This window comes from Culex quinquefasciatus, chromosome 1 (assembly GCF_015732765.1).
Source record: "Culex quinquefasciatus strain JHB chromosome 1, VPISU_Cqui_1.0_pri_paternal, whole genome shotgun sequence".
Taxonomy (NCBI): domain Eukaryota; kingdom Metazoa; phylum Arthropoda; class Insecta; order Diptera; family Culicidae; genus Culex; species Culex quinquefasciatus.
Genome location: NC_051861.1, coordinates 22,836,111 through 22,862,001, shown reverse-complemented (window position 1 = coordinate 22,862,001; position 25,891 = coordinate 22,836,111). Strand labels below are relative to the sequence as shown.

Here is a 25,891-nt window from a genome sequence, read left to right as displayed (position 1 = left end):
TCGGTTCGTTCCTGAAGGGGTTTGTTATGACAGTTTGCAACTCTCACGTGCGTGCTCGAGCAAATCAAAACAAAAGTCTTATCATGCAACAACCAAAGTAACTTCGGAAAGTGCAAGAAAAAGTATTATGCGTGATTTTAATTTCATTACTTTGTTTTAAATTAAAAAAAATTACGCCTGGTTAATCGGTGTCGCTTAATCTGACGGAAAATCAATTGCTCACAATGCTTAGTTTGAGCCAACGACTGTCGCGGCGCTGCTTCTCGACGTTGCACAACTCGCGACGCATTTTCCCCTTCCAAAGTTGTCGGACCGCGCGAATCACAGCCGTTCCGTTCCGGGGCAAGAAAGATGACAGCAGCAGCCGACTGTTCACGCCGGTCCCGATTCGTCCAAACCCGGACGATATCAACGTCGGAGCGGAGCTGACCGGAGGCGTCCTGGACAAGGCCGAAATGCTCAAAATGATTCTGCAGTTCAGCAACAGGCGAGAGATTCGATTTTTGTGTTTGGAAAACGGGATTGACTCGAATCTGCAGTCGCAGGCGTTCACCAGCTTCCGCCGGTACTGCCTAGAGACGGACGCCCTGCCGGCGGATCTGCACGTGGTGTTGAGTGATATATTGCAGGGCGCTGGACATGTGGACGACATTTTCCCGTACTTTTTGCGCCACGTCAAGCAAATCTTCCCCCATCTGGAGTGTATGGACGATTTGAAGAAGATTTCGGATCTGCGGCAACCGGCCAACTGGTATCCGAGTGCGCGAGGTATCAATCGGAAGATCATATTCCACTCGGGACCGACCAACTCGGGCAAGACGTATCACGCGATGGAGCGCTTCCTGACGGCAAAGTCGGGCGTTTACTGTGGTCCGCTGAAGCTGCTGGCCAGCGAGGTGTACAACAAAAGCAACCAACGGGGGACGCCGTGCGATCTGGTGACCGGCGAGGAGCGCAAGTTTGCCGATCCGCTCGGGAATCCCTCGAAGCACGTGGCTTGCACCGTGGAGATGACGTCGATTACGACGCCTTGTGAGTTTAGTTGAATATCTGTTTTGATTATTTTTAACTACGTTTTGTTTTGATTCTCCAGACGAAGTGGCCGTCATCGACGAAATCCAGCTGCTTAAGGACGTGGGCCGGGGTTGGGCCTGGACGCGTGCCCTGCTCGGCCTGATGGCGGAGGAAATTCACGTGTGCGGCGAGCCGGGCACGCTCGATCTGCTGCAAAAGATGTGCGACACGACGCACGAAACGCTTGAAGTGCGCAACTACAAACGGTTGACGGCACTGCACATCGAGGATCACGCCCTGCAAACGCTGGACAACGTTCGGCCGGGGGATTGTATCGTTTGCTTCAGCAAGAACGATATCTACACGGTGTCGAGGGAAATCGAGGCGAGAGGACGGGAGGTGGCGGTCATTTACGGTGGTTTGCCACCGGGGACGAAGCTAGCGCAGGCGGCCAAGTTTAACGATCCGGACAATAGCTGCAAGGTGTTGGTGGCCACCGATGCGATCGGGATGGGACTTAATTTGAGCATTCGGCGGGTAATTTTCTACTCGATGATTAAGCCTACAGTGAATCAGAAGGGGGAGAAGGAAATGGACACGATTTCAGTGTCGCAAGCATTGCAGATTGCCGGACGAGCTGGGCGGTACGGAATGAAGTGGGACGAAGGATACGTGACCACGTTCAAACCGGAAGACCTGCCCACGCTGAAAAACATTCTCGGGCAAACGCCCGATCCGCTGACCCAAGCCGGACTCCATCCAACCGCGGACATGATCGAACTGTACGCGTACCATTTGCCGAACGCGACGCTCAGCAATCTGATGGAGATTTTCGTTTCGCTCAGCATCGTCGACGATTCGCTGTACTTTATGTGCAACACCGAAGACTTCAAGTTCCTCGCCGAAACCATTCAGCACGTGCCACTTCCGCTCCGAGCGCGTTACATCTTCTGCTGCGCCCCAATCAACCGCCAAATGCCTTTCGTCTGCTCAATGTTCCTCAAATACGCTCGACGCTACAGCAAAAACGAACCCGTCACCTTCGACTGGCTGTGCAACCAGTGCGGCTGGCCGTTCCAACTCCCGCGCACCATCATCGACCTCGTCCACCTGGAAGCCGTGTTCGACGTGCTCGACCTGTATCTCTGGCTTAGCTATCGCTTCCCGGATCTCTTCCCCGACGAGAAGCTCGTCCGAGACATCCAGAAGGAGCTCGACGACATCATCCAGCAGGGCGTGTTCCAAATCACCAAGCTGCTGAAAAACTCCGAAACGGCCGTCTCGACCAACACCCCGGACGAGGACTCGTTCGTGATGCGCCAGAAGAAGAGCAAATACTACCGCGAGAATGCCCCGCGGGGGAAACTGACGGAGCGACTGTTGGCGCAAGGACTGCTCACGCCAGCCATGCTGCAGGAGTTGAAGGCCGAGTGGGACCAGGCGCAACCGTCGAAGGGCGGAGATGATGACGATCTGGGAGGGAAAAAGGGCCGTCGGAAGACGAGGAAACCAAAGTGAGGAACGATGGCGGTCGTTGAATAAAGGGATTTTAATAGCCTATGTTAAATGCTGGAGTTTTTTTTTGGTTCCATCAAGCTATTATTTTTTTTTAAATTTCATAAAAATAAATAATTCGAACGAATGAAAATTTGTTGCCATCCCTATTCAGGTTCCCTTCAGAAACCTAACGATGGCACTTTCGGTTCGACCAAGGGCCTGTCATGGTAATTTTTTTTTCATCGTGATAGTTTTTTGCTATTGTTTTTATTAATTTTTAGAATGCGTCATAAAACCACCGTCTCCGGCTGATGGAGGTGTTGGCACGATTTTCGGTTCTACCGTCACTGGATTCGACATCCCGACACTGAATTCGGCACACTCCAGCTGTTAGAGCCGGTGCCGGGGTCATGCTTCTTCACTAAGAGATAAGTTCGAATCTTAGCCGTTGCGGGGCACTATAGCTGCAGACCTTTGTGGAGGTCAGAGGGACAAGTTGATCGAGGTGCGGCAATTATTTGCGATGTCTCCGCCGTCTGTCGTTTCCGTTGTGGTTCCCGGAGGTTCTCGAATGATGCCGAGAGTTTCGTCTTTTTCGCTAAAGAAAAACCGGGGGTTAGTAGGGTTCAAAACTTGGGCGGCATTCCGTCATTACAATCGTTTCAATGAGACCGCTTCCGGCAGGGCGCTGCTTCCAAGCTTCCAAGGGATCTTTGACGCCGGGTGGTTGGTAAGATTTGCGTTTAAATTGTGGTTCTTAGCATGTTCCGGATGATAACAGGCCTGTGCCTGTTATTAATCACAACGTTGATCTCTAAATGAAACACCGATCGCGACAATCCACAAAATTTCGATTCTAATCCGCCTCCGAAATGAGACCAACGACACCGACCACGATATTCATCGCCATTTTGGAAAAAAGGTAAACAAAAAATGTCAAGATAACTACATTGCGATGGGAATTTACCGCTAATTGATTAGCGGAAAGTTAGTCAATTAGCGCATAATTTCTAATTGATTAGGGGAATATTATAGTTGATTAGTCCATGTGTCCTGCCCCTCGCATAAAACTGTTTTCAAAGATATTTTGTTAAACAAAAAAATCCTAAGTGATGGTGAGTGAATAAGGAATATAAGTATTTTTTAATTTAAGCAGCTGCAAATATTTTTCAATGTTTATGTCAGCATTTTAGCATACCTCATCTCTGCTTTGTCCAGAGGTGAGGGATATAAACTTCAATAAAATTTAATGTTTGCAACGGCCTTAATAACAAATATAAATATATGTAACACATAAAAATGGACTCATGATGTTACCCCCCTGGTTTTGACAATTTTGTTGCGCTGCAGCAGCAGCTGTCATTCCGTCTATTTGTGTACATTTTTGCGTGTGAATCATTCCTGCTGTGGTGCAAGGGAATTTCGTGTTTTTGGGTTTTATTTTTTATAGTTTATCGTGCCCCGTAATTATTGGGAAATTTTTTCAATCTTTAAACAAGTGTTGTGCGCAGAAATCGGTTGACCATGGGACTTTTCGGAAAATCACAAGAACGCAACCCAAAGGAGCAGGTAATATCGAATCAGTGCCCAAATTGACCTTGGACGGACCAAAGCAATTAAAATCAATTTTCATTTTCGGTCAGGTTCAAGAGTGGACATCCAAGTTGCGGAAGGAATCGTACGCGCTAGACCGACAGATCCGTTCAATCCAGCGGGAAGAGGACAAGCTGAAGCGAACCCTAAAGGAGGCCGCCAAGAAGAACGATAAAGAAGTTTGCACGATCCTGGCGAAGGAGCTGATCCGGTCGCGGAAGGCCATCAACAAGATCTACACCAGCAAGGCCCACATCAACTCGGTCCAGCTGCAGATGAAGAACCAGCTGGCGACGGTTCGGGTGGCCGGCTCGTTGGCCAAATCCACCGAAGTGATGACGGCCATGCAGGCGCTCGTGAAGCTGCCGGAGGTGGCCGCCTCGATGCGGGAAATGTCCAAAGAGATGATGAAGGCCGGCATCATCGAGGAGATGATTGACGAAACGATGGAATCGATGGAGGACGTCGAGGAGATGGAGGAGGAAGCGCAGAAGGAAATCGACAAGGTGCTGTGGGAGATTACGGCCGGCAAGCTGGGTGAGGCCCCGGCGGCACCGCTTGCAGCTCCCGCCGGGGAATCCTCGCGCGAGGCGGTGGCGGCGGATGTCGACGAGGACCAGGAAGACGACATGGAGGACATGCAGAGTCGGCTGCAAGCGTTGCGCTCTTAGGCGTGGCCGCCACCAGCGCGAATTGTGACTTAGAGTAACACATTTTGACTAACTCCCTAATACATTTAGAGTTTTCCCCTCTCATCCCTCGTTTACGTTTGCCGCTCTTGGAGAATAAATGTTTAATCCTGTTTTGTAAATATGTTCAGACACGTCCGGGTTTTGTCTTGCTGGCACCAACCCAATTTAGTGTGTAGTGAACGGAAAAAAATGGTCTTCGAAGATTCTACGCCGCATGTTTGAGAAAAAAAGGAAGCATCGTGGTAACGTAAGAGAATGTTATGTGCTGTGTAATATTGAATGTGGGCTTTCCAGCGAGAAAACACCACCTAAATTGTATTAAACATTAGTAATAATTACGCAATGAAACGCAAATAAACTCACAAATAAGTGAAATGAAATTGTGCGTTTGTTACTTTCAGTCGGAGGAAAATCCTTACTTCGGTTTAAATTTATAAGCATGTTTGTGTGAATATTCCTTTTTGCGTCAACTGACCCATCGATGATTTTGCTTTGTTATTTCTCAGCTTTTTAACTGGGCTACATCTCAGCTATTGAGCGCCCAGTTAAACAACAAGTTCCGTACTAACTTTTCAATAGGGCGAATCTAAAGATGTAAATAAACTGTCTATCCCACTTGCTCTAGTGACAGTTCACGTTGAGTAAGAAAGGGAGATACACTCAAACCCCGATGGTTTGACACCCACTGTTGTCAAACGAACGGGGTCACGTTTTAGTTTGACACCCCTTTTACACGGAGTTCACACACACTACCAAACGTTTGTTTTGATAGTGTGCGTGAGCGCCGTGTAAAAAGTGACAGTTCGTCACTTTTTAGTTTGACTTTGACCAACCAACGGGGTACAAACTAAAAAAGTGTCAAACGAAAAAGTGACCAACCACCGGGGGTTGAGTGTAGTCTGCTTGTTTACATCTACATATTCGCCCTATTGAAAAGTTAATGCGGAGTTGTCGAACAAGTAGGGGAACAGCATCTAATTTCAGCGTGCCTCTAATGTTGGCAGGTCAGAACTTTGACATTCAATTAAAGCTAATTAAAAGCGATTTCAACTGAAATCAAGTGATAAATAGTTCAATAAGAAGTGAGCAAGCAAGTTTGTATCCAAAGTTTTGCAAAATTAGTTGTTTAAATAGTGAAAATCAGCAAATTGGATGGAGTTAGGAGCGAGTGTTTAACCTGCCAAACATACGAGAATTTCCCCTGCTGAATTGCTAAGGAATATCCAGAAAAAAATGTTAATTCTTTAACAAAATATCTTTTTTTATTCGACTTAAGGAGAAATATACTCAACTTATTTCCGTCATACTAAACGCCCGTGTCTGAATGATGCTGTAGATAATCTGGAGTATTCCTTATTTAAAATTTACTAAAACCAAGTACACCAATCCGTAGAGCAGCAATTGTGAATATTTCTGTTTCATTTGCCTTTTACCAAAAGTTATTCATATCCCTAATACAACAGTGTGCCTAAACAGTAATTCACCATACATCGGGTTGATCGGCTTGACACCAACTGTAGTCAAACGCACGGGGTCCCTTTTTAGTTTGACACCCTTTTTACACGGAGTTCACACACACTACCAATCGATTGTTTTGATAATGTTCGTGAGCGTCGTGTAAAAAATGACAGTTAGTCACAAACTAAAAAAAGTGTTAAACGAAAAAGTGACAAACCACCGGCGGTTTGAACCCTGACCAACTGACGTGCCGCCTGGAACAGAGATTTTGTTTATGTTACTTTATTTAAAATCATGATTTAACAGACTTTTGATCATTCTTGATGGAGAGGAATATGCAGTAACCCAGAAAGTGAAAAATGAATAGGGGAAATTCTCGTATGTTTGGCAGGTTAAGCACTCGCTCCTAACTCCATCCAGTTTGCTGATTTTCACTATTTAAACAACTAATTTTGCAAAACTTTTGATAGAAACTTGCTTGCTCACTTTTTATTGAACTATTTATCACTCGAGTTCAGTTGAAAACGCTTTTAATTTGCTTTAATTGAATGTCAAAGTTCTGACCTGCCAACATTAGAGGCACGCTGGAATTAGATGCTGTTCCCCTAAATGATATAAATGATGTTCATGCTAATTATGCACGTAACGCAAATGAAATCAATCATTCTAATGTTGATTTGTGGCTTAAAACATCACAATGATTTAGCATTTTTGTCGACCGAACTTGTGTGGCTGTACTGTACGAGCTTGTGCTGAACCGTACGTAAAAAAAGTTCGCCACGTGCTTCGAGATTTCAACCAATCAGAAGGTAGGTTGAAAATATGCACATTAGGGTGGTCCAAATCCGGACTTTTTTGGGGCTACCCCCTGAAATCAAAGATTGACCCATCACTAGGCTAAATTCCAAATTTGAGCTCATTCTGTCCACGGGAACCCCTCCCTCCAATCGCTTAAAGTTTGTATGGGAAAAATCGTCAAAATGTATGGAGAAAAGCAACTGTTTTACTTTTTTACCTGTGGAAGGCGCCAAAGTTATCCGATTCTTACCTTTTCTCAAATGTAGAACCTTCATTAAATTTAGAACAACTTTCCCGAAGACACCATATTTTTAGGATTTTTTCCCGCGAAGTTATTAGCGCCCAAAACTGACCCTTTTTGCGCGGCCAGCTGTAAGGGGCTACCTAACAACGATGTTTATTTCCAGTGTTCCCACGAGCCTAAGCCATCGGCTAGGCTAGGTTCATTTTTCTGGTTCAGGTTCACACCACACGTCGGCAAGCATCGTCGGCTCAGGCTCACTGAGTGCCATGAGCCATGGTTCATTTGGTTCAAACCAGGCGAGGCTAGCCAAAATGAACCATTGGCTTGAACCAGGCTTGAACCTGGCTTGAACCTGATCAAAGAATGTTAGGCTAAACGGCAAGCTTTGTTACACCGTAGTATGCTCAAACCGTAACATTCTTACACCGTAACTTTGTTACACCGTAACAGTATTACAACGTAACATTATTACGGTGTAAGGAATGTCACGGTGTAATGATAGCTACGATGCAACGAATGTTGTGGTGTAACCATGTTACGGTGTGACAATGTTACGGTGTAATGAATGTTACAGTGTAACAATGTTACGGTGTAAGAATGTTACGGTGTAACAATGTTACGGTGTAACAATGTTACGGTGTAACAATGTTACGGTATAACAATGTTACGGTGTAACAATGTTACGGTGTAACAATGTTACGGTTTAACAATGTTACGGTGTAACAATGTTACGGTGTAACAATGTTACGGTGTAACAATGTTACGGTGTAACAATGTTACGGTGTAACAATGTTACGGTGTAACAATGTTACGGTGTAACAATGTTACGGTGTAACAATGTTACGGTGTAACAATGTTACGGTGTAACAATGTTACGGTGTAACAATGTTACGGTGTAACAAGGTTACGGTGTAACAATGTTACGGTGTAACAAGGTTACGATGTAACAATGTTACGGTGTAACAAAGTTACGGTGTAACAATGTTACAGTGTAATCATAATACGGTGTAACAATGTTACGGTGTAACGAATGTTACGGTGTAATAAATGTTACATTGTAACATTGCCACACTATAAGATTTGTTACACAGTGCATTATTCCTATGGTTTTTATTAGCCTGGTTAGCCTGGCTTAAGCCATGGTTCATGGTTCACTGAACCAGGATTGAACCACAAAGGGAGGCTTAAGCCGAACCAAGTTTATAGGTGAACCTAGCCTAACCGGTTCATTTGGGAACTCTGTTTATTTCCAATTCGTACACGCACGTGCTCTCTCTCACGAGCTTGCTCGCCTGCCTGCCTGCCTGCCTGTTTACCAACAAGCGCGCGCTGTTTCTCTGCTTGGTCTTTTGTCGTCGTCGTCGTTTTCGTTTGCTATCCGCTGCGCTGCGTTTCTGGCATGTTTATTATGATTTTCAACTAAAATAGCAGGATTGTTTTGAGATATATTTAGCATATAAATTCTTAAATTATGACAAAAATAAAAAAAAACCGCGCTGAAAACAATAGTTTAAAGAAAAGACAGCTTAGGCTCGATCAAAAAATTACAGCAAATGTCATGAGAACAGGGTTTGTTTGTTTTTTCAAGCATTACACGCAGTTTTTCGTATATTCTAAAGAAACATGATAATGATTCAATTATTAAAAAAAAAACTTCAGGTAATATAAGTGTTGTTCCTTTAGGTAGTTTGCTTTAACAAAAATATACTTAGTACAAATCAAAGCAATTTTACAATTATTGCTGCAAATTTTCATTCATACTCTCTAAAATTATTTTTTTATTCTTTATGGAAATTTCTTTCTGTGTTCCTAGACCACCTGCATCAAATTTTGCAACTGTTTATCATTTTTTGTCAGTTTACCTGTAAATTTAACGATTCAGAAAACATCTCTTTCTGCACAATCGTAAACTACCTTCAGATCTTGCAGTTGCGGCCTTCCTTTCCTTTCAGTTTAAAAAAAATCTAAAAAAGATTCCTTCATTTTTTATCTAAAAAAACTGCATGGTATTTCTTGTAACAAGAGCAGATAAATTAAAATCCAAAACGATGACGATTCATGGATGAACCAAGGATGAACTAATTCATCAAATTTGTATTCTCCCTCACACGCTCTTATAATATGATATCTTTTGTTGATCACATATTACATTAAATTTTATATCTCAAAACAAACCTGGTATTTTAGTTCAACATTATAATAAACATGTCAAGAACGCAGCGCAGCGGATAGCAAACGAAAACGACGACGACGACAAAAGTCCAAGCCGAGAAACAGAGCACGCGCTTGTAGGTAAACAAGCAGGCAGGCAGGCGAGCAAGCTCGTGAGAGAGTTTGAACCTGAGAGAGAGCACGTGCGTGTACGAATTGAAATAAACATCGTTGTTAGGTAGCCCCTTACAGCTGGCCGCGCAAAAAGGGTCAGATTTGGGCGCTAATAACTTCGCGAGAAAAAATCCTAAAAATATGGTGTCTTCGGGAAAGATGTTCTAAATTTAATGAAGGTTCTACATTTGAGAAATGGTAAGAATCGGATAACTTTGGCGCCTTCCACAGGTAAAAAAGTAAAACAGTTGCTTTTCTCCATACATTTTGACGATTTTCCCATACAAACTTTAAGCGATTGGAGGGAGGGGTTCCCGTGGTCAGAATGAGCTCAAATTTGGAATTTAGCCTAGTGATGGGTCAATTTTTGATTTCAGGGGGTAGCCCCAAAAAAGTCCGGATTTGGACCACCCTAATGCACATTGAAGGTCGAATCCTGTCGAATCCTAGAAGCAATAGACCCAAAATAGGAACAAAAAATGTTCTAGTTTTTTGGGCTTATACAGCGATAAATGACATTTTTATCAAAAATATGATTAAGTACGAGCATAAGCATTAAAAACCAACTTATTCAGTTGAGAATACATCAAATCAAAAGTGCGCTCTGCTTAGTAGGCCCAAAAAAGGGACAAATACCCTACATGTTTCGGGATTTCTTCACAAGTGAGTGACTAAAACAGGAGCAAAATAATTAGGTTTTACGCCGACTCGGTTTTAAGGTTAGAAATTTGACAGCTTGGCTGCACTGTTTATATTTTTTGCACGTGTGTCTCAGCAAAAATGTGTGTGCGTGTGCACTCGTGACGTCACGCTGTAAAACCTAATATGTTGCCGAAAGTTGGAAGCAGTGTTATATCGAGTGTTCCAAGTGCGTGTGATAGTGTGTGCATAAACTAATTAGTCTATGGTGTGTGCATTAGGGTGCCAAGAAAAAAAATTAAAATTTTGGAATTACCATTTAATCATCTTTATTATTTTAATGGGCGTCATCTATCATGAGAAAAAACTTATCGTTTACATAAAAAGCAAATTTATTTGGCTGTTTGTAGCATTCCCAATCTGGTTTCGACATAAAATAGATGGAAACTTCCAGCAAGTCTCGCTGCAGAGGTATCTTTCCTAACTCCAAGTTGTCACAGTGCCAAAGCAAAGTTGTTCTACCACAACTAATTTTAAGTTACATAGGATTGTGAATCATAGAATGTGATAACTTTGCACCAAACTGCACAGAATTGGAAATTTGGAATCTACATTATCTTCCACTAACATTAATAATCACATTGATACAGAAATGCTGATTCAAACCAGCCCTTTTGAGCAAACCAGGCTTTACAGTTTATACTAGAAAGAGCTTAATCCTAGACAGTTATCGAGAGAAATAGTTTGTTTGTTAATGCTTTAGATCTTTCTAACAAAAACATATTAGAATCCAATGCAATGATGTCGATGATATTGGCCATCAGTTCGGCCTGTAAAAGGATCCTACATCTACTAGCATTCTCCATGCACCTTCCATTACACCTCACTGAACGGTGATCTTTCGCTGTATCACATTCTGGTTTCCGTCAATGTTCAGCTTGGCCTTGCCGTTGACGGCCTGATTGTTGTTGGCCTGCTGCGCCAGCTCCCCGGGCAGCTCCTGCTGCTGCTCCTTGATGTACTGCGACAGTTTGGTGTAGATTTTGTTCGCTTCAGTCTTCTGGCTTTCCTCCTCCTTCTGGCGCCGCAGCAGCTCGTCCGCTTCCCGCTTCAGGATGTCGTCGTCCATCTCGGACTTTTTGAGCTCGTCCTCGACCAGCGCGTAGCCATCGCTCTGGATGATCTTCGGCTTGGGCGTGTAGATCGAGGTGTACGTGGGGTTGGTCGGATGGCGCCATATGTTCCACAGTGTTTTGAACGCCTTGCGGCCTTCGTCCGTTCCGTACGTGTGGTGGGATTTGTCGCCGGTGCGCAGCAGACGGGTTTTGACCTGGAAGAACGCGAAAAAAAAATCAACGTAACTCATTTCTCAATCCCGATCAAACGCTCACCATGTTGGACGTCGCAGTCTTGCGGTCCCAGATGTGTCCGTGCTTGGCGAGGAAATCGATCAGCACTCCGGTCAGGTTAAGTGGCGTGCCGTACTCCGACGCTCGGTAGTCCCACGGGAAGGCGTGATGGTAGTTGTGCCAGCCCTCGCCCATCGCCACAAACGACACGAACATGTTCTCAACCGGCCAGATCGTCCTGCAAAGTAGAAAGCAACGCAAATACAGAACTGGAAACCCCCCACTCGAGAACACCCGACACTCACTTGTCGTAGGGTCGCGTTCCGAACATGTGAGCCGCGCTGTTGACCGACCAGGTGCCGTTCAGGCTGAGAATGGTACGGAAGAAGAAGGCCACAAACAGGGCGTACCAGGGGCTCTCACCCCAGAACAGCACCGGGATCGATGTTGGCCCGAACAGGGCGAAGATGGTGTAGAGGAGTTTGTAGTGTCTGAAATGAAACAAAACAAAAAACATTATTCATTCCACCACTAAGTGTTTCATTTATTCTTTCATTTATGTAGTATTAGTAAATATTAAGTTCAGAAAACACCCAAAATTCAGAGTCAAGATAATCGTTCTCTCAAAATTTATTGAGGGCTCAGTGCCAAAATCGATAGAATAATGGTACCAACTCACACCATCATAACAAATGAGTTTATTCGTTAGTTGAATCAATAAATCTCCAACAAGTGTCATACATCGACTTCTGACTTCTCCTTGGTCACCAAGCTGTGGTGGCCGAGGCAGCTAAGTCATTGGATTGGTTTGTCAAAGGTCTCTGGTTCGATTCCCGTTGTCGACACTTTTGGTTTTTTGTTTGACGGGTGAACTTTTTTGCAAATGAACCTCGAGAGAATAGTTCTATCGCCCATCTCGAGCTGTGTTCTCTGCGTCCGTGAATGGTATCACTATTCTCTCGACTCGAGACCATCATTCTCTCGGACTAGCGCTGCCAGTTTTGGGTGAACAAACACCGTCTCTTAAGAAATTTACAACACTCTATACGGCTCTGTCGTGGAGATCAGACCAGGCCATTTAATATTATGTTGAAAATCACCCTTTTCGTAGTCCTCTAAATTGTATTTCATTATAACTTTCATACAACTTAATGAAAGTTAAACATTTTCAATAAAAAACTGTGGGACCCAAAACTGGACAGAGTAGACCACATCCGGACAAAATTCGTTCAGCCTAAGCCTGTGCCACACACGCACAGACATTTGCTCAGAACTTGATTCTGAAGGATAAGTATAAATGAAGGTTTAATAAAAGTTTATTTTTCGAGTGATTTTATAGCTCTCCTCAGTGAGGAAGGCAAAAATGTAACTGATATTTTTGTGAAGTTTTTTTGTGTTCCTCCAAAACACAACAAACTAAAAAAAAACAACATATAAGTTTTGCGTCGATGCCTATTTCAAAGGAATTTTGGTTTAATAAATACTTGATCTGTACTATATAGATCATCATGGTAACACCTGGTAGCTTATGCAACAGGTATGCTGGATAACACTTTTATGAGAATATCGAAGTCTAGACGTTCAGCATTTACATAATCACCAACCACTATCACTTGCGATGAAACTAATCTTTGTTTGTACGTCGGCGTTTCAAATGAATGCTAGACTGACTGAAATGAACACACCTTTGATTTAAAAACAATAATTAGATAGCGTTATGATTCTCCCAAGTACCAGAAACATTAGAATTGTGAGTCATCATCTGATTGATCTGTGCGAGATCGGCATCAAAGTTCCAGCTTGATTAAATCTCGACACAAAAAAAAGGTTCATTACCGGCCTAACTTAATTACCGGCCCCAGTGACCACTGCCGCGCGAAACCATCTAAAATCAACAATTCATTACCACTGACCGGGCCAGCGAGACGAGGAGTCATTTTCCCATCAACTCCCCAATCATTCGTTCGCGCGTGTAATTGTTTGACCAGTTGGCTGGTAGGATGGTGGTGTGGCTTTTTCAAGATCATCCGCAGCTTCCAGCAGGCAGAGCCGCGGTAGGCAGTGATGAGAAGTTACAGAAGCCATCAGGCTGTGGTGGCGCTCTTCGGTGTAAATTCACGGTCAACCGCGTCCATTGGTGGGCCCACGGTATGCATCAGAAAGGTCACGACCGTGTTCTCTTTTGTGGCAATTGTCATTTTATTGAAAACTATCCTCATTTTTTTTTATCTTTTGTTACAACATAACAATTAGTAGGGATCTTCTTAAATTTTCATATGTTTTTTTAAGTTTCAAATAAATTAAAAGCTACAAAATACACCGAACGATAACTGGTAAAATTTTCTAGTTTTTACTTCAAATATTTCAGAAAGTGATTTATTATCATGTTTTCCTGGAATAAAACATTAAAAAAGGTTTCAATCAAATGTTTACACTCAAACCCCGATGGTTTGACACCAACTGTTGTCAAACGAACGGGGTCACTTTTTATTTTGACACCCCTTTTAAACGGAATTCACACACACTACCAAACGTTTGTTTTAATAGAGCTACAGTAGTTGTTCGGTAACTGGGCGTTGTTTAACTGGGCTGCTTTTTAACTGGGCGCTCGATAACTGGGCCGTAGCCCAGTTAAAAAGCAGACAAACGTCAAAAAACCAAAACAAACCGAAATCACCGAGGGGTTAATGGATGCAAAAATCATGGTCAGCAAATAAAAAAACTTTTTTAAAACTTTTATGTAATTTCAAGTCACAATTAAAGAAATATGAAAAGTGATCATTGTAAACAAATTTGAGTAACTTTTATTTTTATATTTCATCAAATAAATACTATGCATCGGTAGTCCCCTCGTTATTTTTCGTTCAGCCCAGTTAGCGAACAGCATTCGATGACTGGGCTACGTTCTCAGCCCAGTTACCGAACAACTACTGTATCTAAGCCCGATCTCACACACACTAGCACACCATTTGTTTTGCTGGCGGGTACAAAATTTAACCTCACTTTTTTTCGTGTACTTACACGCAATACATGCGCCCGTAGATAACTCTATAGTGTGCGTGAGCGCCGTGTAAAAAGTGACTTTTTAGTTTGACTTTGTAAATCCGACGGGGTAAAAACTAAACGAAAGAGTGATCAACCACCGGGGGTTGAGTGTATTGCATTAAGAGATCATAACAAAAACGAAATGCCATCAGCGCAAGAGGGCACCAAGGAGGAGCTTGAACTTTTCGGTAGGGGAGTTTGGGGTAATATGGACAGTGGGGGTAATTTGGACACCCCTTAAAAAATCACGTTTTCTTCGGATATAAAGTGAAAACGGCAATTTAAGTGATAAGGCTAGTACTAGTAATGGCCTAGGAGTATGGACAAATCAAAAAAGTTGGAATAGGTTAAGTAGTTTTGGTATAGTATGTGAAAGTTTCTCAAAGGCCGGTTGGCACTGCCTTAAGTTCTAATATTTGAGGGTTGGGAAATAAGGTTTTGCAGAGGTTATATGGAAAAAAAGTGGACATTTTTTGTTCAAGGGGGTTGCTTGGACGATGTCTGAGATATGTACGTATAAAAATGTGCATTTTATCAATTTTTATCATCAAAAATTGCAATTTATGATAGAACATGCTATGGGGGTAATTTGGACATGGCTTGTGGGGTAATTTGGACATACCTGAAAGTCTACCTGTCAGGTAAAAAATAACTTTCATGGTTGGTTGAGTTCTTAAAGGGATTTAGAGGGATTTAAAATGTCAAAACACTCAAAAAGGAATGTGAGCAATCAGAACTTTCACAAAACCCCTATTTTTTAATTTAGATAAATTTATTGCAATATTCAAATGGATGAAATATGATTACTGCACATTTTGCTTTTAGTCAATTTCTGTGACATTTCTAATTTCTATGCTGGTTTACAAAAATATTAAAATTTGAAGGGCTACATGTAAAATTAAAAAAAATGATGGTTTCAGGTTAATTAGTTTTATATAAAGATTGATTTATATAAATCTAAACAATACCTTAATCACTAAAAACTATACTTGTGCCTAATCCAGAATCAATGTTTAATTCATTTCAGAATTAATTATTGAATTATGTATACAACACTGAACAATTTGTTATCTTCCTATTGAATTATAGTTCTATCACAAAATCATTATTTAAACCTTTGATGAAATATTATGAGCAAAATAAACACATCAAAATATAAAACAATTACAAAAACATGCTCAAAAAATCAAATGCTAAACTTATTCTTCAACATGTGTCCAAATTACCCCACAAAAGGTGTCCATATTACCCCACAAGATATGTCCATATTACCCCACAAGGCATGTCCAAATTACCCCACAAGGCATGTCCAAATTACCCCATAGGGGTGTTCATATTACCCCACACAAAAATGTGGGGGTAATTTGAACACCTTTTAATTTTGCGGTAAAATGGGTTTTTCATCAAAATTTATCGAAATGAATGACATTTTTCCATCAAATATGGTCTCTATTATCCTCTGGTGTCATCCAAATTCCTTTAAAATATCCATACAGCCCGTGGCAGAGCAATTTCCTTAGGGTGTCCAAATTACCCCACACTCCCCTAGTCTATTTGCAGGTATGCGGCTGAGAGCCATTATTTGCTTATTAATTGATGTTATTGTTGTCAATCCTTTGCAATCAATGGGTGCTAAAAGCATTGAGTAAACTTGCGGTTTCAAAGGTTTTATTACTTTTTTGAAGTAAGATAGCGTTCTATCGCCATTTTATTATTATTATTTAATTTGAATGCGGAGGGTCACTTTCAGATGACTTTGTTCTACGAAAATTTAATAAGTTTTAGCATTTTCTTCTTTCATTCATTCTGTTCGGTTACATCATCCAATCGAATCTTGCAATAACTGGTTTAAAATACATTTCAAAATTTTCAATCTCTTTCATACCTGGAAAATGAAAAAAAAATTGCCATTTAAAATTTTGAACTTAACTACCCGTCTTCTCTAGTAGTTTTTATCAAAAGATATTACACAAGTCGACATTTTTTAAGCTGATGTCAGTAAACGTCTCAGTTTCATCAAAGTATGATAGATTTGGGCTTCCTAAACACGCTCCAATTGTTAGAATTACATTTTAGTGGATTCCCTGGCAATAAATAAAATTATAAATTCGGAAGCAAATTCTATGGAATTATCTTAAACAACCATGCGCACCCACGTTTATCTATGGGGGTAGCAAAAAAAAGGGGGAACGCAATGAATCCATAGGTAAAACGAAACTATTGGCACTACGCCCCCCGGGGCATGGCCTTCCTCTAACGTGGGATTTCTGCTCCAGCGCCTCTGACGAGACAGGAGAAACCGGGACCGACGTTTTACTTCACCATCCGATAGAAGCTCAGTGGATAAGGCGGGAATCGAACCCGCGTCTCATAGCATCATCGGGATCGGCAGCCGAAGCCGCTACCCCTGCGCCACGAGACCCCTGAATCCATAGGTGTTATACCCAAATTTACAGAGAATTTACTAAAATTCAATTCTGTTGATTGGAGCGTGTTCAAGGAGGCCAAATCTATCATACCTTGACGAAACTGAGGCGTTTACTGACATCAACTAAAAAAAATGTCCAGTTGTGTTATGTTTTAATACTGTACTGTTGAAAAAGAGTTATCTCATACTATCCATACATTATCTTACAAAATTTGAGTGTTTTTATTTTAAAAACAAACGATTACTAAAAATGATACTCAAAAGAGAAGTTTGTGCTATCCCTTCACAGATGGTGTTGGGGCCAAATTCCCCAACTTCGATTCTGCAGGTGGACTGTATGGATAGTTCTTACCGTCTTTCGTCGGGGTGTGATTAAAACACTTGGAAATTCACTTTTCTACCACAAAAAAACTTTTATTCCGATCGTATTTACAGCAAACTTGACTTTACTCGATCACGTCTCAAACGGGAGTGAAAATTTTCCCTTTCTCTCTCTCTCTCTTTCTTTGAGCGCGCTTCGTTGCGCGCCAAATCGCACCGCAACGACCGTTGCTCAGCTGTCAAAAACAGGCTGAGTTTGATCGCAGCAACCAGTGCGGCCGAATAGCTCGATTTTCACTTTTGCGTCAAATATTTTTCGGAGGCAGATTTCCATCGCCGACATTCTCCCCCGCGGCTGCAAACTCCGGCAACTCAGAAGAACCGAAGTCCTCCTGAAGCAGGTCGCTGTCTTCGGTTGGCAGAGTTGCAAACAGGCCTACGCGCACCAGCGCGTTCCTTCCTGGGTAGGTTGCGGTTCGCCGTCACAGCACCAGCGTAAGCCACGCCGTGCGGAAAGCTCACCGGACGTCCACCAACTCTTGGCAGGCCGTCGTCGTTGTCTCTCAGGGCACTTCTTTTGAGTTCAATCACTTTCTCTTCCTTACACCTCAACACTTGCTTCGAATTGAAGCAGCACCTTTTTACTGGTTCTTCATGCAGGAACGTCTTCTCTCCCAGCTGCTTCACTGCTGCTTCCTTGGAGCTGGTTCCGAACGGTTCCTTCTTCGCGATCTTGGTGGCAGTTGAGAACCGGTCTTTCACCGACTCTGCTTTCTGCACCAGACGTCGCGCTCCATGGAACGGGACACGTTCCGTTCTTTGCGTAGCGGCGTTCAGCACGTGGACGACTTGGCAACTCAACTGCGGAGACGAGTCGTACGAGCCGGTCACGATCCAGCCCAGATCGGTCTCTCGCAGTGTCACCGTGCCGTTTGCAAGCTTGAACTCTTCCGATCGCAACAAATCCCACACGTAATCTGATCCCATCACCAGATCGATCTCGTGCGGCTCGTTGAAGTGTGGATCTGCCAGCTGCAATCCCCGTGGGACGCGCCAGGCAGAGATGTCGATTTTCTCAGACGGGATCCGTCCCGTCGGTTTCTCGGTGACAAGACACGAAATTTTGTCGCTGAAGTTAACGTACCTGGACGCAAAACTCAAGGTGACACCCTTTTTCACTTGCGTCTTTGCAGCGTTAGCTCCGATGACCGTATCGTTGCACTTCTCGAAGGGTAGGCCGAGTTTCTGCGCCATCGCCTCCGACAGAATGTGCGCTTGTGAGCCGGAATCCAGCAACGTGCGACACGGATGGAATCTACCGGATGCGTCCACAACGTTGATAACAGCAGTCTGCAGAAGTACTCTCCGGGACGACTTCTGTGCTCCGCTGCTGAAACAAGACGTTGTCTGTTGCTCGTCGTCGGCGTCAGAGACAACAGGACCTGTTCCACTTGTCCAAGCCTCACCACGGGGGGTCGGTACTTGTGGAAGAGCCTCGACCGGCACGGAGAGAGCTGGGGTTTCTCCGGGATTATTCCGTGGGGTCTGCTGAGTCCGCTCATAATGCAGCAAACTGTTGTGCTTCTGGCCGCACTTGCAGGTACGCTCTGATGGACAGCTTTCCACTCGATGACCCTTGCGCAGGCAGTTGAAGCACATCCGCTCGTCACGGATCTTGGCCCATCTCTCCGCGACACTCATGCCACGGAACGAGCCACATCTAAAGTTGGCGTGCGATCCACCACACAGCTCACATTCCACGTCGTTGGAAGTCATGGCTGCCGAGGCGATCCTCGTCGTTGGTTTCGATGACGTCTCTGGAAGAATCAGCTCGACAGCAGACGTAGCGGAAGCGGCAGACTCACACCGTTCCAGTATGTCGCACCGCTTCTTCAGGAAGTCCATGGTCTCCTGATACTTAGGGAGCTGCTTTCGCTGAATGGAAGCCTCCCACAACTCTCGCGTTTCTCCGTCCAGCTCCGAGACACCAAGCAGTTCCTGCTTGTGGAACCGCAAGTTCTCCACGTGTCTGGCGCACTCCTCAATCAGGTTCCGCAGTTCTTTTGACGACTTCTTCGTCATCTGCTTCAGCTGCAGAATTCCGCTGATGTGGAGGTCAATGATCAGCCGTTGATTTTCGTAGCGCTCCTCAAGAGTCTCCCACGCAAGCTGGTAGTTGTTCCTCCTGTTCCTCCGTCAGTTTGGAATCCAAAATCTTATTGTTCAGGTCGTCGTACTCACCGTAGTACTTCTCGATGTTAGCCTTGTAGACCTCGAACTGCGCTGCCGATATCACTGGCTGGGCTAGGGCAGTCTTGATCCGGGTTAGCTTACCCTTAACGTGCCCTCGCCGGTTCAGCAACGCTTTTACCTCTTCGTCCGCCATTTCCCGCTTTTTCTCCGCGTACCGTTGCTTCGGAGTGAGTGGAAGTTGTTCGACCACGGGCTTGCGATCTTCTGGTTCGGATTCCGATTCGGTTTTCAGCTCGACGTTTTCTCCCGGGACCACGAATCCCAAAAAACTACGCCACATCCGCCGATTTCACTTCACGTTCTTCATGTGCCAAGATGGCGACGCACGCTTCTTGTTTTCGCACACACGCACACGCACTTCCGAGCAGCAAGGATGGCCAATGGGACCACCTTCTGCGCACACTTCTGCCGTGACCAATGGGACCACTTTTCACTACCGGTGACCGGTGGCCAATGGGACCACTCCGGTTCACTTTTCAATGCCGGTGGCCAATGGGACCACTTACGGCTCGCTTTCTGCTTCCGGCGGCCAATGGGACCACACCCGGAGCACTCCGCGTCGCTGGTTCTCCCACACGCGCGTCACTTCACGCTGTTCAAGGCCACGTGAAACGCCCTCCGGGAATGACGTTTTCCGGATCAGTTCACGGTCTTCTTTTCTTGCCGTGCACTTCACTCCACGAGACACACGCGACGTTCCAAACTTCCGCCGGTCTATTTGGGTCGAAAGGAGCAAATGTTGGGGCCAAATTCTCCAACTTCGATTCTGCAGGTGGACTGTATGGATAGTTCTTACCGTCTTTCGTCGGGGTGTGATTAAAACACTTGGAAATTCACTTTTCTACCACAAAAAAACTTTTATTCCGATCGTATTTACAGCAAACTTGACTTAACTCGATCACGTCTCAAACGGGAGTGAAAATTTTCCCTTTCTCTCTCTCTCTCTTTCTTTGAGCGCGCTTCGGCCCTTCGTTGCGCGCCAAATCGCACCGCAACGACCGTTGCTCAGCTGTCAAAAACAGGCTGAGTTTGATCGCAGCAACCAGTGCGGCCGAATAGCTCGATTTTCACTTTTGCGTCAAATATTTTTCGGAGGCAGATTTCCATCGCCGACAGATGGCGTCACGAGTATTTTACTTTTGCTGCAAATTGCTTATTGAAGAGTAAGGCTACCAACTCTTGCTGAGCAAAAATCCGTATACTTTTCCGATATGACACCAAGGTGTAACAAAAACTGTCAATGAATTATTTAGATAAATTAAATTTAATAAATTTAAGAATTAAAAATATAAAACTGTGTCTTTTATACAGATAACAAATTTCACTAAATGCTATCAGAGTGCTTATGACTTGCACGTTTAAAAGTATTCATAAAATAAACCGTGATTTGAATCAAATCATTATGTTCTTCAATTTTTTTTGTTAAACGTTGAAAAGATTACGAAACTTCAAGTTTGCTTTACGAATAATATCGTTCTTAGTGTTTTCACGAACACTTTTCCAGAGTTTCTTTATTGAAAAGGTCCTATAACATGTAAAACACAACAGTTTATAGGACCTTAAAAAACTCTAGATTTGTTAATTCAAATGTTCAAATGTTTTCACAAGTTTTAGAATGCCTTTGGAAATGGATAAATATATTTAGTAAGGAATTTCTTAAAGAACAATTCTAGAGTTTTTTTAAAAAAAGGTCCTATCAACATATGAAAGACAATAGAGCAATTCTCTACGAAATCGGTCTTTTTTCTTGAATTTTAATTTTTGTATTTTTTAATCCAGCTGAAACTTTTTTGGTGCCTTCGGTATGCCCAAAGAAGCCATTTTGCATCATTAGTTTGTCCATATAATTTTCCATACAAATTTGGCAGCTGTCCATACAAAAATGATGTATGAAAATTCAAAAATCTGTATCTTTTGAAGGAATTTTTTGATCGATTTGGTGTCTTCGGCAAAGTTGTAGGTAGGTATGGATACGGACTACACTGGAAAAAAACACGGTAAAAAAAATTTGGTGATTTTTTTATTTAACTTTTTATCACAAAAACTTGATTTGCAAAAAAACACTATTTTTAATTTTTTTTATTTTTTGATATGTTTTAGAGGACATAAAATGCCAACTTTTCAGAAATTTCCAGGTTGTGCAAAAAATCATTGACTGAGTTATGAATTTTTTAATCAATACTGATTTTTTTTTTCAAAAAATCGAAATTTTGATCGCAAAAATTTTTCAACTTCATTTTTTGATGTAAAATCAAATTTGCAATCAAAAAGTTTTACAGTGAAATTTTGATAAAGTGCACCGTTTTCAAGTTATAGCCATTTTGATGTAACTTTTTTTAAATAGTCGCAGTTTTTCATTTTTTAAAATTAGTGCACATGTTTTCCCACTTTTGAAAAAAATATTTTTGAAAAGCTGAGAGAATTCTCTATATTATGCTTCTTCGGACTTTGTTGATACGACCTTTAGTTACTGAGATATTGCAATGCAAAGGTTTAAAAAGAGGAAAATTGATATTTTCTAAGTCTCACCCAAACAGCCCACCATTTTTCAATGTCGATATCTCAGCAACTAATGGTCCGATTTTCAATGTTAAAATATGAAACATTTGTGAAATTTTCTGATCTTTTCAAAAACAATATTTTCAAAATTTTCAAATCAAGACTAACATTTCAAAAAGGCTAAACATTCAATATTACGCCCTTTTAAAATAGTCAGTATCCATACCTACAACTTTGCCAAAGACACCAAATCGATCAAAAAATTCCTTCAAAAGATACAGATTTTTTAATTTTCATACATCATTTTTGTATGGGCAGCTGCCAAATTTGTATGGAAAATTATATGGACAAACTAATGATGCAAAATGGCTTCTTTGGGCATATCGAAGGAACCAAAAAAGTTTCAGTCGGATTAAAAAATACAAAAAAAAAATCGAATTACCGAAATCCTAGAGAACTGCTCAATAGTTCAAAAACTCTAGAATTATTGATAATCAAGTTTGAATTGAGGAAACCCCGGAAAACATTCTTTTTTTCAAATCAAACTCACAGAAAAATAAAAATTTCTAGTTAACAAAAGCTTCGACCAAATCAAAAAGTAAAAAAGCAAAGCAATCCACTTTTACGACCCCGGGTCTTTTGTGGTCTCTGTTGCAAGTTTCTGCTCATTTCTAGGCGTCCGAAGGTTTTGTGTGGTGAGTCACCCAAAACCTATTTTACGCAAATCAAAAAAGCAATTAATTGGAAAAAGAAATGTTGGAAAAAGATATTAAGGTTTAAAAAAAATCAATTTTTAACAGTAATTTGCAAAAGCTATGAGAAAAAATCAAACCAATCCTGGATGTCTATGGCACATTTTGAAGTGCTTCAAAAGACCTTTCGAATGCATCTAAGAGAGTTGGAATTGAAGAAGTTTTACCCCACTTCCCTTTGTCGTAGAGGGCTCATATTTGGCATGAGTTCATCTCATGTATAGACAAGTTTCATCCAAATCGGAGCACCTCGATACGACCTCTAGAACAAACCGAGTAACAAAACCATTTCCCCCTCCACAAACATGATATCAAACGAGATTTGTTTACCAAAAATATACATTTTACAAAATTGCATAAATCAAGTCGAACTTCAAAGCACATAATAAGCAAGTAGAACGCAAACAAAGAAATCATTAAAATAACACTCGTTTAATTCGTCTTCTGCTGACGTCAAATTACGCCACCGGAAATTAAAAGACGACACAAAACCTTAGGAAAATTACCCAAATGTGCGATCTGGTCGTCATCATCAGGCTTCGATGGTTTCCGTCGTCCGTGCCGGCAAATTAAATCAATAGTTAACCCTTGAAGCAGGGTCGCTTTATTTATGGTGGTTCTGCTTAGAAATAAAAATTGCCTCTCCCTCCCGTAGTACCAGTGATTCTATGTCGTTAGCTCGATTCTACAAGGTGGTCGTAAATCCGTCAGTTTAGTGACGAAATGATCATTCATTTGGTGGGTTTAATTAAAGGATTAGTTATGAAGCTTCAACATTTGACCGAGTGACGCGATCAAATGTGTTACATATGATCTTGGGACTTATAGACTTGTATTTTTAATTTGTAAAGCTTTTAAAATGATTGAAAACTAAAAGTGTCTTTAAAATCTTCATTAAAAAACATTTTCCATCGGTTCACCTTTCAAAATACTTAGCAACATTCAAATGTGGAAATCCCTTGATCCTACATCGAAAATCAGACACTTTTGCACCGTCATTGCGCGATTTGGATCGCGATTGGAAAATTATTTCCACTAGATTAAATCGGAAAGTCAGCGTGAGGCCTCAAACTTCATTTTTGCTCGTGCATTCAAATCTGCGCCGGAGAAGAGCTTAGAAACCTTCGTCTTTTCGTCACTTGATCTGAACGTGTTTCGTCAAACCAAAAGTTTTATTGGACAGCGCGCTCGTGTGACGTCACTAGGGTGGTCGGTTGGTGATCAGAAAACCGTCCAAAATTGGGACCACCTTGACCCGTTTGCATAGGAAACGAGGCGGCCCGGACCGGTGGTTGATTGGTGGTCGCATTTCAAAAAAGTTATGCAACACGCACATTTCCAGTTTCGGCGTCCGAAATTAGAGACAGTCACTAAGTCACACGTTGTGGCTAAGCGAGCAGCTAAGGGGCTAGTCGATCGTTTTATCTCGCGTTTCGCTGTCGGTGAGGTTTGAACAACAGACAGAGCATTGTATATTCAAAGACAACCCTATACTTTGATGTGTAACGAACTGCCTTGGAGAAAAAGAAGAGAAAATTGACTGACCAATAGCAGCAGCTACTAGCCATAAAGCATTGAAAAACTCGAAAAATGTCATCAGTCGTGCCTCCACCACTGGTAGTAGGATGCTGATCAGGTTTTTTTTTAATGTGAAAGAAGTTTGAAATTTGGCACACGACATTGGGTAACACTTTTACTGCCGGTGGCTGTGATTTGGTGGGAGCTGATATATCGGGGTGCAATTAAACTTAAACTCTAAACATTGTTAATCTTTATCCTGGGTTAAATAACAAGCTACTTTCTAACTTTCAAACAAAACAATTCACAAAAAAGAATAACTTTGTCTACTCCAATTGTTTTTGTTTTTTTTTTGTGTGTTTTTAATAATAATTATTTTTAAAGAAAAAGATAATGTCGAACGGGATTGTGTAAACACGAGATACCGGCAATTCTTGGCGCTGAGATGTGAAAGTTTAATATTTCTAATGAGAAAGACAGGAAAAGTAGTTAGTTTCACAATGGAGTTTGCAAAAAAAAACAATTTTTCCGTTGTTGAAAGAATGCTGAATAAATTTCGAATGGAATTTTGCAAAAATTGTGCCATTTCAATTTGAATGTTGGAAATAGAAGCGTTTGGAATCTTACATGTTATTCTCTGGTTCGCAGGAAATTCACGCAACAACCAATTATGTTGCAAACGCATGAAAACCTGTTTTATGAAGAATGTTTAAAATAACATAATCTGTGTAGGCAGCAGCTATTATATTTTTTAAATTTAAATTTAACCAGCGGCATTTGTGATGTACCCGTCATCGTCTCAAACATGAGCCGTTTTTTCAACAATAAGACTTCAAATTATCATATGAGCAATTCTCTACCAAAACCGGAAATGGATTTTATTTGTTTTTTTTTTTTATTTGGCTCAAACTTTGTGGGGGCCTTCCCTATGACCAAATAAGCTATTTTGTGTCATTGGTTCACCCATACAAGTCTCCATACAATTTTGGCAGCTGTCCATACAAAAATGGTATGTAAATATTCAAACAGCTGTAACTTTTGAGTGAATTTTCTGATCAATTTGGTGTCTTCGGCAAAGTTGTAGGTATTGTTGAGGACTTTTTAAAAAAGATAGGTACACGGAAAAAAATTGCTGATTTTTTAATCAACTTTTTTTTTACTAAAACTCAATTTCCCAAAAGACGTATTTTTTATTTTCGAGATTTTTTGATATGTTTTCGGTGACAAAAATCCGCAACTTTTGAGCCATAGAGAAACATGGTCAAAAAATCTGCCGCCAAATTATGAATTTTTGAAAAAATAGTGATTTTTGAAAAAAATCGAAAAATCATGCAAAAACAAGTTTGAAATTATTTTTTAATGCAAAATTGAATTTGAATTTGCAATCGAAAAGTACTTTACAGATTTTTTGATAAAGGGCTCCGTTTTCAAGATATAGCCACCGAAAGATTCAGAAAATTTGCTAT

At 41.9% G+C, this 25,891-nt stretch overlaps 3 protein-coding genes across 3 annotated transcripts in view; 2 read left to right on the top strand and 1 right to left on the bottom strand.

The window, feature by feature from the left end:
- On the top strand, positions 1-2,581 carry LOC6035574 (ATP-dependent RNA helicase SUV3 homolog, mitochondrial). The gene is made up of 2 exons (XM_001845677.2): positions 1-1,032; positions 1,094-2,581. Exons 1-2 carry the CDS (start codon positions 225-227, stop codon positions 2,530-2,532), a joined length of 2,247 nt encoding a protein of 748 aa, XP_001845729.2. The 5' UTR covers positions 1-224; the 3' UTR covers positions 2,533-2,581.
- A 1,285-nt stretch (positions 2,582-3,866) lies between these two features.
- On the top strand, positions 3,867-5,176 carry LOC6035573 (charged multivesicular body protein 3). Its single transcript, XM_001845676.2, has 2 exons — positions 3,867-4,080; positions 4,155-5,176. The coding sequence occupies exons 1-2, from the start codon at positions 4,036-4,038 to the stop codon at positions 4,773-4,775; spliced, it is 666 nt and encodes a 221-aa protein (XP_001845728.1). The 5' UTR covers positions 3,867-4,035; the 3' UTR covers positions 4,776-5,176.
- A 5,458-nt stretch (positions 5,177-10,634) lies between these two features.
- The window catches only part of LOC6035571 (delta(9)-fatty-acid desaturase fat-7), a 29,811-nt gene continuing 14,554 nt past the window's right edge, over positions 10,635-25,891 (bottom strand). The window contains exons 5-8 of the mRNA XM_038267035.1: positions 11,915-12,100; positions 11,652-11,847; positions 11,120-11,590; positions 10,635-11,063 (exon numbers count right to left, since the gene is read on the bottom strand). Of these exons, the coding sequence (XP_038122963.1) occupies positions 11,144-11,590; positions 11,652-11,847; positions 11,915-12,100 (829 nt within the window). The 3' untranslated portion in view covers positions 10,635-11,063; positions 11,120-11,143. The remainder of the gene's footprint in view (positions 11,064-11,119; positions 11,591-11,651; positions 11,848-11,914; positions 12,101-25,891) is intronic.

Coding starts and splice junctions, on each gene's coding strand:
- LOC6035573 (XM_001845676.2), top strand. CDS start 4,036: ATGGGACTTTTCGGAAAATCACAAGAACGCAACCCAAAGGAGCAG. Junction 4,081..4,154: donor AACGCAACCCAAAGGAGCAG/GTAATATCGAAT, acceptor ATTTTCGGTCAG/GTTCAAGAGTGGACATCCAA.
- LOC6035574 (XM_001845677.2), top strand. CDS start 225: ATGCTTAGTTTGAGCCAACGACTGTCGCGGCGCTGCTTCTCGACGTTG. Junction 1,033..1,093: donor GACGTCGATTACGACGCCTT/GTGAGTTTAGTT, acceptor TTGATTCTCCAG/ACGAAGTGGCCGTCATCGAC.